Source organism: Vipera berus, assembly GCF_964194415.1.
Source record: "Vipera berus genome assembly, chromosome: 7".
In the NCBI taxonomy this organism is placed as follows: Eukaryota; Metazoa; Chordata; class Lepidosauria; order Squamata; family Viperidae; genus Vipera; species Vipera berus.
The window spans coordinates 77,142,216-77,155,986 of NC_138209.1; the positions used below are offsets into that span (position 1 = coordinate 77,142,216).

The 13,771-nt window shown below is 47.5% G+C and overlaps 1 protein-coding gene across 3 annotated transcripts in view; it reads right to left on the reverse strand.

Annotated features, from left to right (window-relative positions):
• Window positions 1–213: 213 nt before the first annotated feature.
• The window catches only part of ITFG2 (integrin alpha FG-GAP repeat containing 2), an 18,682-nt gene continuing 5,124 nt past the window's right edge, over window positions 214–13,771 (reverse strand). The window contains exons 4-12 of one of the 3 annotated variants that reach the window (XM_081333090.1): window positions 13,618–13,771; window positions 12,085–12,224; window positions 10,748–10,896; window positions 10,233–10,327; window positions 6,998–7,051; window positions 6,314–6,405; window positions 4,680–4,797; window positions 2,666–2,839; window positions 214–1,150 (exon numbers count right to left, since the gene is read on the reverse strand). The exon at window positions 13,618–13,771 is cut by the window's right edge and continues 21 nt beyond it. In XM_081333090.1, coding sequence (XP_081189216.1) covers window positions 1,077–1,150; window positions 2,666–2,839; window positions 4,680–4,797; window positions 6,314–6,405; window positions 6,998–7,051; window positions 10,233–10,327; window positions 10,748–10,896; window positions 12,085–12,224; window positions 13,618–13,771 — 1,050 coding nt within the window. In that variant the 3' untranslated portion in view covers window positions 214–1,076. Of the gene's footprint in view, window positions 1,151–2,665; window positions 2,840–4,679; window positions 4,798–5,572; window positions 5,844–6,313; window positions 6,868–6,997; window positions 7,052–10,232; window positions 10,328–10,747; window positions 10,897–12,084; window positions 12,225–13,617 lie in introns of those variants that run through there. The other 2 variants (XR_014027144.1, XM_081333091.1) reach the window with 2 other exon arrangements.

The window sequence follows — 13,771 nt, forward strand, 5'->3', positions numbered from 1 at the left end:
CCGTCAGAAAATTTCTCGTTTTCTAGGTTGACTCTCTCCTTGACCAGTCTCCACCTACTGTTCCTTGTCCGGCCTTCGGGAGCTTTGGAAAATAGCTTGTTCCCCCTCCTCTCTGTGGCAGCCCCGTCAAACATTGGAAGACTGCTGTTCCTTCTGGTACGGGAAGCAATATCTTGGAATAACGGGAACGTTACGAATTGAACGAGAAGGCTCTTGTCACAAGTTTTCTCTTTATTGAAGCTTTCCTTAAAAGCCAGTAACCCCAAGGAGAAGAAAATGTAAGTTATAACAATACAAGGTTAATCCCAGCCATTCATTTACACATCTACACGGACACATTGGCATATTCAACCCTGCACTTTTCGAGGGGCAATTGAACTTCACCGTTGATGCGGCAGGCCATACACTTCTGAACCTTTTAGTCACTGAGGCTGCTTGCCATAAACCTCTATCGCAAGTTGCTCATTCCTGATTGTGCCCTGGCAGGACTGGAACACAGGGCATCGGCGCCAATGAGAGTCGTGTTGTGATTCCTCGCCAGCCATTGGATCTGGCAGCTGAGTCTGAGGAATCAGATGAGGAAGAGGAGGGGCCCGGAGTGACATGAGAGTCAGAGGAAGGCTCTGAGGAGCTCCAAGACTTACAATTGGACGCGGAGCCTGGCCCTTCTCCTCGCGCTCAGGCTGAGACACGGCTGCGCTGGGAGCCTGAGTTGGACAGTGATGAAGCACAGCTGGGAAATATCCAGGATGCACGAAAGCGCCGGCAAGAGAAGCGAGTAGGACAGAGGAATGCAATGGGGCGGCTCCAAAGGCAAAGGAGAAGGCATTAGGAAAGCCACGCCTGGGCTAAATTATAAAAGGGGAGGTGTGGGAGGTGCTGGTTGCCAAAGGCCGCCGTTCATGTTGAGGATCGAGTTTCCTGCCTGCTTGATTGGAACAGGAGTTTCTCCTTGTGAGCAAAACAAGGACTCACGTAGGCTGGGACAGAACAAGTCGGTCCGAACGAGCCTGGCGAAGCATATACCACGAGTGCTGCAGACGGAGCTTCTCGGGCTGTGAGAAGCCAGGCTGTGACTACTGAACTGCTTTCTTGGGAAAGTACAAGGTCTTGTGAATCAGGTCTTTGACAGCGGAAACGTCATCTTTAGCTACGAAAAAGAGGAAGATAAAATACTGTTACTTCGTAGGCGCCCTGGGCACAAAACCTAGGAAAAGAGTAGGTAGTCCTCGGCTTAGAACAGTGACCGTTCGAAATTAACAAGGGCACTGAAAATAGTGACTTGTGACCCGTTTCTCACACTGACGACTGTTGCAGCGTCCCCAGGGTCACGTGATCAAAATTCAGAGGCTCGGCAAGTGGCGTGTACTTAGGACGGATGCAGTGCCTGGGGTGTCACGTGATCCCCTTTTGCGACCTCCTGACAAGGGAAGCCGGATTCACTTAACGACCATGTTACTAATTGAACAACAGCAATGATTCACTTAAGGGACGCGGTGGCTCAGTGGGTTAGGACGCTGAGCTTGTCGATCAGATGGTCGGCAGTTTGGCGGGTCGAATCCCGAGTGCCACGTAGCAGAGTGAGCGCCTGTTACTCGTCCCAGCTTCTGCCAACCTAGCAGTTCGAAAGCACGTAAAAATGCAAGTAGAAAAATAGGGACCACTACGGTGGGAAGGTAACAGCGTTCCATGCGCCTTTGGCGTCTAGTCATGCCGGCCACATGACCACGGAGACGTCCTCGGACAAGCACTGGCTCTTCGGCTTTGAAACGGAGATGAGCACCAGCCCCTAGAGTTGGAAACGACTAGCACACATGTGCGGGGGAACCTTTACCTTAATGATTCACTTAAGAACGGTGGCAAGAAAGGTTGTTAAATGGGACAAGACTCACTTTACTCCTCTTCTCACTTAGCAACAGAAACGTTGGGCCTAACAGTGGTCGTAAGTGGAGAGCTACCTGGAGTATCGTAGCATCTCTTTCCATAAAGAGGGAAGTTGGAATGGGTGGAATAGGGTGGGACAGTTTGCCATTTGCAGGCTCCTGGTGGCCTCAGGTGAACAAGATTCCCACGGATTTCTCCAGGATCTAGAAATCCATGCTCGGATCAATTCAGAAATCTTGAGGATCACCATCCCATGAGGCCCACAAGTGTTTCTCATTGAAGAATAACAGAATCTTCCTACTGCATTATTAATCCACCGAAAGTGAACGAAGAGGGCTAGTGTCTTGACAGTCAGGGACAGTAACGTCTAAATAATGATGGTGACAGTCAAACTAAACTAAAGAAAAAAAATTAAAATTAAAAAAATAAATAAATTAAAAGGTCCCTTTCTCCATCACAAGTAACCCTGCCTCAGGAAGGTTCAAAAAGTTAATAAAAGTTGGAAGGGACCTTGGAGGTCATCTAGTCCAACCCCCTGCTCAGGCAGGAAACCCTATACCATTTCAGACTGCTTTAAGGGGAAGAAACGAAGAGCTGACGCCGCAGAGACCTTAAGGGTCTGAGAAAGCAGCATTCAAGGACGACGTTGATGCACACTCTTCAGTTAGAGCTGTGATGGCTGATGCTGTAATCCTTGGGCAGCCCTGATCCTAGTGGAATGATCCTACAACCTGGATAGTTGGCTGAGTGAAACCCTGGCGGAAGCCACACAGGGACCTACCGACATCCAGGCGCAGTAACAGCTCTCTGCCTTCTGGATCATTCTGCAGCATCTTCAGCAAGTTGGTGGACTCCATCCTCTCTAACTGGATGTCCCAGTAGATGTAGATCTTCTGGTTGAAGCTGACGTAGACCAGGCAGGGGCTGTTATGGTCTCCTTTGCAAGAATAGAAGCCTGGAGAAGCGACACCAGGAGTGGTCAAGAACAAAAGCAAAGTGCGCGGGACGGAGGAGGGCCAAGAATCAGGAGGCCAAAAGTTCGGCGGTCGGGCCTGCTGAAAGCCCTAAGCGGCATTTCGAATCCCGAAATGTGAAATTTAACCTTCGAGAGAAGCCCCTCGAAACAAAGGTGCAGAGAGCATTAGGGAAGAATCTGAGTGGAAAGATTCCCCCCCCCCCACCGCTACTGGGAAAGAAATTTCTAGGGAGGGTGTGAATTTTTTAGGGAACGGCTTGTTTCGAGGGTGAATCTGCCTAGGAATTCGTGCTACACAAACCCTCAAGTCAGCTCGAGTAGAGCTGGGAGGGACCTTGGAGGTCTTCTAGTCCAGCCCCTTGCTCAGGCAGGAGACCCTGGTGCCATTTCAGATAGCCTCTTCTTAAAAGCCTCCAGTGATGGAGCACTCACAACTTCTGGTGGCAAGCGGTTCCACTGGTTAATTGTCCTCACTGTCAGGAAGTTTCTCCTTAACTCCAGGTTGCTTCTCTCCTTGGTTAGTTCCCATCCGTTGCTTCTTCTCCTGCCTGCTGGGACGGTGCTTTGCAATGCACACAAAGGCATACATACAAGGCACCTCTCCTTTAATCCTAAAGCAGCCTTGTTTTTTCAGGCTTACATCAAAGTCAATAAAATGACACCTACAGCTGTTGGACAGCAGAAGACAGGTCCACTCTGCATCCATCTGTGTGACAGGACAGCAGGCAACGAATGCAAGGGGGGGATCGCTAGAAAGACTGGGAAACGGATGTAATCCTCAAGAACCCAGACCCATGTTGTTCTGAGGGCTAGGAGAGAATACCTCAGTTCCACCTCTTAAAACTTTTCTCCAAAAAAGACAAATGGACTTGAGTAGAACATCTAACTCATGGAGGGAACGACTGTCTAGGTCAGGGCTGGGGAACCGTGCCTCCTTTATGACTCGTGGACTTCAACTCCCAGAATTCCTGAGCCAGCATGGGGGGGGGAAAGAAACTATGGCCCCTTCATGACTTGTGGACTTCAACTCCCAGAATTCCTGAGCCAGCATTTGGGGGGGAAACTATGGCCCCTTCATGACTTGGGGAACTCCCAGAAACACCACAAAACCAGATATAAAGCCAAAAGTTTGGAGAAGAGCTTGTGTTGTGCTGGTTATCGCAAAGGGGGAAGATAACTGCCCAGGTAACTTAACCAGGGTGGGTTTGACACCTCAAGACAAAACTCTGGAACGGGTCACGTGGCACTCAATTTGCGCGCATTAAAGCATTAGAGGGGGGGCAAATGAGGGTTATCAATAATCATTCACGCCAAGCCAACCTGATCTCTCTCTCTCTGTCTCTCTCGTGTGACTAGTTAATTATGAGAACGTGGTGGACATAATTTAGACTTCAGTCAGGCATCATCCCCAAACTCTCGCGGGACCTGTGCTACCCGTAGGTGGATTATAGCGCCAGCTGAACAACTATCATCCATGGTTTTGTGCCACGCTGCTGAGGGGGTGGTATCCCCAGGGGGGGGGTCTGTTCTAGGCCTGAGCGACTCAACTTGGGAGGTACAAGAACGGCGCCCCAATTTTTTCGTGCCAGGGGCCGCTGTTGCGGAAAGACCGTTTTCCCACGGACCGGGGCGGGTGGGGGGGGGGAATGGCTGTGTGCGCAACCTCACGTCCTGTGCAAGCTCAGGTGGAAGTTTCGCTCGCTCCTCTGCAGCTGCGCGGACCACTTCTTAACAGACACAGGGATGGGGACCCGGGACCGGTCTGCAGGCCAGGGGTCGGGGGACCTAGGAGTTAGCAAAGGACCGGGGAATCGCTCACCTGCGCAGAAGGCGCTCACGTTTTCGTCGACTTGAAACCTGGCCACGGTCCGGTTGTGATCAATGATGTACGTCTGTCCATCCCACGCGCAAGCAATCACCTCCTCGTAACCGTTACCCTGAAAAGGGTGGGGAAACTCTTAAAAGAAGGCTGTCGGAATGGCAACCATGCTCTCTCTCTCTCTCTGCCTACGGCACCCGAGTCGGAGAGTGCAACAAAAGCAGCGAAAGAATACAACAGGCTACAACAGTGGCAAGTTAAGATTGTCTGAGCTGTTAAAGGAGAGCAGGACAGGACTATAATTTCCAAAAAGTGGGCGCCAGGCCAGGTGCAGGTGGGAAATGAATATAATCAGAGGGTCATCATCTTCGGCATCCTTTCTTCAAGGGGCATGCAGGCAGTCCTCAACCGCGCCCCGAATTTATGTTGCTAAGTGAGGCATTTGTTGGCTGAATTTGGCCCCCTTTTACGACTTTTCTCGCCAGAGTCGTTAAGCGAATCATGGCGCTTGTTAGCCTAATAGGGCGGTTAAGTGAATCTGCCTTCCCCATTGCCTTGGCTGGTCAGGTAGTGGCAAAAAAGGGGATCCCAGGGGCACCGCAGCCATCATAAATAGGAGTCCGCGGCCAAGTGGCTGAATTTTGATCGTGCGACCCTGGGGATGCTGCAACGGTCGTCACAGCTCCCCTTTTCTTTCAGTGACGTCGCCGCTTTGCACAGTCACTAAGTGAACTGTTAAAAAGTCGAGGACTGACTGCAGAGGCGTAGCTCAGGAAAAGGTTGCCCACAACCTTTCTTCCCATCTCTCACCGAGAGATGCCTCTCTTGAGACTCCCTTCTGCGTCTGGATACATCTGTGTGCCCCAAGTGTAGTTAGCTAGGCGGAAACGTACCGTGACATCCCAAAAGGTGACTTTTTTTCCCAAGAGGCCACTGGACTTCCTTGTTTTTCTTTTGAAGACCTTTCGCTTCTCATCCAAGAAGCTTCTTCGGCTCGGACTGGATGGTGGGGAAGGGAAGGATTTATACTCCTCACAGAAAGCTGGTCATTTGCCTTTTCTTAGAGAGTCGTCGAGGCCATCTGAAAAGACCTCCTCCTCTTCCTTCTTCCTCTTTTCTTTCCTTTCCCATCCAAGAAGCGACAAGATTCAGCAGCCCATCTGCCTTTAAAAGACAAAGCCCACTCTTTCAAAGACAGCAAAGTCCACATTTTGGACAGAGAGGACCGCTGGTTTGAAAGAGGGGTCAACGAGGCTGTCTAGGTCAAAACTGAACAGCCCTCCCTCAACAGAGAGGGAGGGATAGGACATCATCCATCTCCAGTCTACCACACAGTCCCTTCAGTGGTTCCAAGAAGGCTCCACACCCATTTGCACCACTCAGGTGACTCTGAGGACACAGACAAACTTCCACGTGGCCTCAACGACTCTCTAAAAGGATGCAAATGACCAGCTCTCTGCAAGGAGTATAAATCTTTCCACTTCCTCACCATCCGGTCAGAGCTGAAGAAGCTTCTGGGATGAGGAGCGAAAGGTCTCCGGAGAAAAACAAGGAAGTCCAGTGGCCTCCTGAAAAAAACCACACCTCTGGGATAGCTATGACCTGAGTGACTGAGAATCTCCGTAGATATTTACCGTGACATCCAGTTTTTCAAGAGCAAAAAGTTGGTGGTCAACTTGCACCGACCACAGCAGTTTGTCGGCCCCCTCCATGAGCTTCAAGGTCCCTTGAAGAAAGGGAAGAAGGAAGGCTTAGTAGCAATCCAGATGTTCTCTTGAGGGCTCCTCCAGAGGAGGAGTGGGTCCAAGCAAGGCTGGCCCCAGGACCTTACAATTTTTAAACACTTTGTAGGTTGTTGCTATGGCAGTGCCAAGTGACAGTCTGAGGGAAGGGCATGTTATATCAAGGAATGTGAATTCAAGCCTTTTTCATTCTTCGGGACATTTTAGCTTCTTTGGGAGTCTCAAAACCTACAATGGGAGTTTGGCCTTACAACATGGGAATGGGGGCGGGGGGGGGAGAGAAGGACAGAAAACAGAAGAACTCATGCGCGTGTTCAGCTTAGGCAAGTGAAGAGAAAAAAAATGGCCCTTATCTGCTCCGTTCGGGTACGCGCATGATTTGACCACGGTGGGTTGAGAACCTTCAGCAATAATCCCGTTTTTGCTTTCAGCTTTGGAAAAGCGTCCTTAGGGGGACAGTTTTGATTATAGGAGCAACTTGACTGCGATTGCGGTGACAGTCTGAAAAGCTTCTTAGATACAGCCCCGTCTCTCTCTTCCCATGCCCATGCTCATTCCAAGAAAATCAAGACTTACCATCTAAAGTGCAGAGCGCAAACAGACCCAGGCCTTTGGGCTCCTTCGAACAACCTGCAGAGACAAAGTCCAAGAGGCTGGTTAGGAAAGCGCCCTTTGTTGACAGCTTATGCTTTGGAGACAAATTCCTTGTGTGTCCAATCACACTTGGCCAATAAAGAATATTCTTTTCTCTTTTGTTCTTCTCTTCCCTTCTCTTATATTCTATCCCATTCCGTATCTATTCTATTTTATTTCAATATATTCTATTCTGTTCTATTCCATATTTTCTATTCTATTGTATTCTAAATTCTATTCTATATCCTATCCTATATTCCAATAACTATTCTATTCTATTCTATTCTGTTCCGTTCCGTTCTGTTCCATTCCATTCATTATTCTATTCTATTCTATTCTATTCTATTCTATTCTATTCTAATTCTATATTTCTCCATTCTGTTCTATTCTACTCTACTCCATTCCATTCCATTTATTATTCTATTTTCTATTCTTCTATTCTATTCTATTCTATTCTATTCTATTCTATTCTATTCTATTCTATTCTATTCTATTCTATTCTATTCTATTCTATTCTATTCTTCATTCTTCTATTCTATTCTATTCTATTCTATTCTATCTTCATTCTTCTATTCTATTCTTCTATTCTATTCTATTCTATTCTCTTCTCTTCTCTTCTCTTCTCTTCTATTCTATTCTATTCTATTCTATTCTATTCTTCATTCCTCTATTCTATTCTATTCTATTTTTCATTCCTCTATTCTATTCTATTCTATTCTATTCTATTCTATTCTATTCTATTCTATTCTATTCTATTCTATTCTATTCTATTCTATTCTATTCTATTCTTCATTCCTATATTCTATTCTATTCTATTCTATTCTATTCTATTCTATTCTATTCTATTCTATTCTATTCTATTCTATTCTATTCTATTCTATTCTATTCTTCATTCCTATATTCTATTCTATTCTATTCTCCATTCCTATATTCTATTCTATTCTATTCTATTCTATTCTATTCTATTCTATTCTATTCTATTCTTCATTCCTATATTCTATTCTATTCTATTTTTCATTCCTCTATTCTATTCTATTCTATTCTATTCTATTCTATTCTATTCTTCATTCCTATATTCTATTCTATTCTATTCTATTCTATTCTATTCTATTCTATTCTATTCTTCATTCCTATATTCTATTCTATTCTATTCTCCATTCCTATATTCTATTCTATTCTATTCTATTCTATTCTATTTATTCTATTCTATTCTATTCTATTCTATTCTATTCTATTCTATTCTATTCTATTCTATTCTATTCTTCATTCCTCTATTCTATTCTATTCTATTCTATTCTACAGGGAGTGCAGAATTATTAGGCAAATGAGTATTTTGACCACATCATCCTCTTTATGCATGTTGTCTTATTCCAAGCTGTATAGGCTCGAAAGCCTACTACCAATTAAGCATATTAGGTGATGTGCATCTCTGTAATGAGAAGGGGTGTGGTCTAATGACATCAACACCCTGTATCAGGTGTGCATAATTATTAGGCAACTTCCTTTCCTTTGGCAAAATGGGTCAAAAGAAGGACTTGACAGGCTCAGAAAAGTCAAAAATAGTGAGATATCTTGCAGAGGGATGCAGCACTCTTAAAATTGCAAAGCTTCTGAAGCGTGATCATCGAACAATCAAGCGTTTCATTCAAAATAGTCAACAGGGTCGCAAGAAGCGTGTGGAGAAACCAAGGCGCAAAATAACTGCCCATGAACTGAGAAAAGTCAAGCGTGCAGCTGCCAAGATGCCACTTGCCACCAGTTTGGCCATATTTCAGAGCTGCAACATCACTGGAGTGCCCAAAAGCACAAGGTGTGCAATACTCAGAGACATGGCCAAGGTAAGAAAGGCTGAAAGACGACCACCACTGAACAAGACACACAAGCTGAAACGTCAAGACTGGGCCAAGAAATATCTCAAGACTGATTTTTCTAAGGTTTTATGGACTGATGAAATGAGAGTGAGTCTTGATGGGCCAGATGGATGGGCCCGTGGCTGGATTGGTAAAGGGCAGAGAGCTCCAGTCCGACTCAGACGCCAGCAAGGTGGAGGTGGAGTACTGGTTTGGGCTGGTATCATCAAAGATGAGCTTATGGGGCCTTTTCGGGTTGAGGATGGAGTCAAGCTCAACTCCCAGTCCTACTGCCAGTTTCTGGAAGACACCTTCTTCAAGCAGTGGTACAGGAAGAAGTCTGCATCCTTCAAGAAAAACATGATTTTCATGCAGGACAATGCTCCATCACACGCGTCCAAGTACTCCACAGCGTGGCTGGCAAGAAAGGGTATAAAAGAAGGAAATCTAATGACATGGCCTCCTTGTTCACCTGATCTGAACCCCATTGAGAACCTGTGGTCCATCATCAAATGTGAGATTTACAAGGAGGGAAAACAGTACACCTCTCTGAACAGTGTCTGGGAGGCTGTGGTTGCTGCTGCACGCAATGTTGATGGTGACCAGATCAAAACACTGACTGAATCCATGGATGGCAGGCTTTTGAGTGTCCTTGCAAAGAAAGGTGGCTATATTGGTCACTGATTTGTTTTTGTTATGTTTTTGAATGTCAGAAATGTATATTTGTGAATGTTGAGATGTTATATTGGTTTCACTGGTAAAAATAAATAATTGAAATGGGTATATATTTGTTTTTTGTTAAGTTGCCTAATAATTATGCACAGTAATAGTCACCTGCACACACAGATATCCCCCTAAAATAGCTATAACTAAAAACAAACTAAAAACTACTTCCAAAAATATTCAGCTTTGATATTAATGAGTTTTTTGGGTTCATTGGGAACATGGTTGTTGTTCAATAATAAAATTAATCCTCAAAAATACAACTTGCCTAATAATTCTGCACTCCCTGTATTCTATTCTATTCTATTCTATTCTATTCTATTCTATTCTATTCTATTCTATTCTATTCTATTCTATTCTATTCTATTCTATTCTATTCTATTCTATTCTTAATTCTAATTCTATTCTATGCTCAAAGGGCAGGTCAATGACAGCTGACTGGAGAATTATGGCAGTTGAAGTCCACGGACCCTAAAGTTGCTAATTTTGGAGACACCCTGGTCCAAGCCATGGTGTGATGAAGCTTGCACGTTTCATTTCTGTGGAAATCCAGTATATTTTTTAAATTATTTTTTGCCACGACTCGCATGTGGCATGCCGCTTACCTCTGCCAATGGTTCCAATAAGATGAGTGGACACGTTCTTGTTGTGAATTCTGCCCGATGTTTGGTGAACAACCACATCCCGGATGGAGCCTTCCCTAAAGAGGAGTCAAGACATGCGGAACGTTTAACGTGGGATTCTCTTGTAGTTTGGGCGTCCTAGTGGAAAGAGAAGCGCGGCTATTTAGATCCGAAGCTGAAAAGAAGCTTCGGTGTGTGTGTGTGTGTGTGTTTGGAGGGACAGACATCCTCCCCGGGGCGGCTGGCACCTCCTTAAAGAAGCCGCCCGTTTTCCTGGTTTGAAACGGGATCGGCGCTTCAGTTATGGGGGCGTCGGCAGGAGGGAACGAGTTCCGATTTGGGGGGGGGTGAGAATAAAAACGCAGGTCGTGGGAAACCGCACTGCAGTTTCCCGTGCCTGGGGAGACCGAAGCGATGGCGGGCCGCACGAACACCGCAAGGGGTCAACAGCTGGACATCCCTGGAGGTTATTCCGCTGGAGTTCTGGGTTTCCTCACCTGCTCGACGCAGAAGCGTCCAAGGCCTCTGGGGGAGGCCGCTGCTCTTGTCTCCAAGTGCAGAGTAAGACCGCATAACCGCAGCCTGGCTGGGACACCATCATCTTGGGAGAGCCGTCGGCATCGGGGTTCACCGAGAGGCTGTCCACCTGTCCTCAACCAGGAGGAGAAGAATCGAGGCTCGTCACCTCAGAGGACGTGCAGTGCGACTATGGCCGCCATTGCTGTCCCGTGCTCTGCATTTTAGATCCCCCCTCCCTCCCCTGCTTCGCTTCCTTCCTTCCTGCCCTCTCCTTCCTTCCTCCTTCCCTTTCTTCCTCTTTTCCTTTCCTCCTCCTTTGCTTGCTTCCTTCCCTTTTCCTTTCTTCCTCCTTCCCTTCCTTCCTTTTCCTTCCCCTCGTTTGCTTGCTTCCTTCCCTCCTCCTTCCCTTTTTCCTTTCTTCCTCCTTCCCTTTCTTCCTTTTTCTTCCCCTCCTCCTTTGCTTGCTTCCTTCCTTTTCCTTTCTTCCTCCTTCCCTTTCTTCCTTTTTCTTCCCCTCCTCCTTTGCTTGCTTCCTTCCCTTTTCCTTTCTTCCTCCTTCCCTTCCTTCCTTTCCCTCCTCCCTCCATCATTCTTTGCTTCCTTCCCTTCCTTGCTTCCTTCCTCCTTCCCTTTTTTCTTCCTTGCTTCCTCTTTTCCTCCCCTCCTCCCTCCCCTCATTCTTTGCTTCCTTCCCTCCTCCATCCCTCTCCTCCCCTTCCTCCCTCCCTCCCTTTTTTCCCTCCCTCCCTTCTCCTTATGCACCATTTAAGCCACCCTCATCTCTGGACAGCTCTAGGCCTTTCACATCAGTTGCCACAGAAAAGAGGGGTGGGGGTTCCACCTATTCTCCAAAGCCCCTGAAGGCAGGACAAGGAACAACGGATGGAAACTCATCAAGGAGAGAAGCAACCTGGAACTAAGGAGAAACTTCCTGACAGCGAGGACAATTAACAGCTTGCCACCAGAAGTCGTGGGCGCTCCATCCCTGGAGGTTTTTAAGACGAGACTGGACAGCCACCGGTCTGAGATGGTATAAGGTTCTCCTGATTGAGCAGAGGGTTGGACTAGAAGACCTCCAAGGTCCCTCCCAGCTCTATTCTGAATCGAATCGCAGGGCGAAGAGTCTTTATACCTCCTGCTTGTTTTCCTCTCGGTCTTGGGACGTTCTTTCGGTGATGGAATTACAGATCGAATGTGACAGAAGTTGAAGTAAAGAAGGCAACAGCTGCAAGGCTAAGTATGGTGCCCCTGTGCCATTCCCCGGCTTCACTGATTTATGGAACTTCTATGCCGTCGTGCTCTCCTCGTGTCCCACCTGTCCTTCCAGCAGCCATTTTTTCAGCAGCACCAGCTGTCCAGAGAGGTGGTCAGAAGCCTCAGATGAGTCCTCCCAGCGAAAGGCTCGCACCACCCGGTCAGTGTAGCCTATCACCAACTCATTTTTCCCATCTCCATCTGCGGAGAACGCAAAGCAGGTCTGTGTTTTGTATGGCGGAAGAACCAACTGCAGAAAATCAAAAAGGAACAAAAAAGGGCCCCCCTCTTCCTGTTCCCAAACACCGTACGAACGCGCCTTCCTCCAAGAACCCATTCTTTTTTAAATCGATGGCCTAAGACAGGGGTCCCCAACCCCCCCGCCGGGTCCGTGGACCGGCACTGGTCTGTGGCATGGCGACAACCGGTCCGCAACAAACAAGCAAAGCCCCATCCACGAGATGCAGGCAGCACACGAAACCGCGCACCCTCCGGTCTGCGGAAAAAACCTCTCTCCACAGAACCGGCGATCCCTGGTGTGGCCAAAAGGTCGGGGGTGACCTTTGGCCTATTTGTTTCCAAAATCTTCCTATAAGGCAGAATGGGAAAAAAAATAAAGCTCTTTCTTGCAGGAAAAAGGAAAATGATTTCTGAAGCCGATGTGCTCAATTTTATTCCAAAGGTTCAAAACTGATTCCGAAGGCAATTGAGCGAACTATGCCTGTATTTCTTTAAAACTCCACCAAGATAAGCCTTGGTGGAGCAGTGGGCTAATGCCTCCTTAAGTAACCCCAGCTGCCTGCAATTAGTGCAGGTTCGAGTCCCACCAGGCTCAAGGTTGACTCAGCCTTCCATCCTTCCGAGGTAGGTAAAATGAGGACTCAGATTGTTGGGGGCAATAAGCTGACTTTGTAATAATGCCGCTTGGGGGGGGGGCCTAATAAGCCCTAATAAGCAGGCATATACATAGAATGAAGGCTATTGCTCAAACACAAGGCCCGGGAGCCGGAGCCGGCCCGCGAAGTGGTTTCATGTGGCCCGCGAAGCCATCCTGGAAACAGTGAGGGAACGGCCCCCACTGCCTTGGTCCTGGCCCAGAGACCCTCCTTCCACCAGAGACCCTCAGATCTGTCCCACTCCTGCCCAGGCCCCCATAGGCACCCTTGATGCGAACGATGTAGAGTTGGCCATGCCCACCCAGTAGGTCATACACACTCTAGCCACGCCCACCCTGGCCATACCCACCCGGCCCCCTGAGGGCAACCGCAATGCTGATGTGGCCCTCAATGAAATTGAGTTTGACACCCCTGGCTAAGCACATTGATTTGTGCTTTAGATTGTAAGCCGCCCTGAGTCTTTGGAGAAGGGCGGGATATAAATGGGATTTTAAAAAAAAAACTCAATTAAAAGCCACACCGCTAAACTGTAATTCGTAAGCTTTGTTCTACTGGTCAAGGGTTTAGCATCCTTTTTTTTCCTCCTCCTCGTTCCGTTTCGACTTATCCTCACGAACTTGCGCAACCATCTCCCACAGGCCTATGGCTGATCCTTAAGCTTCGAAAGCTGCTCCTGTTCAAAGGGAGCGTCCACGTACCGATGTCGCTAATCAGCATAACTTTGGTGTTGGCTGGGATGTGCTGCTTAAATGCCAGCTTTGGGTCGTCTGAGGTCAGGAGCTCGTGGTGGCCCAGAGCGTCCCCGTGCTTGGAGGGCGGGGTGACGTCAAAGAGGTGAAACCAGCCTTCCGC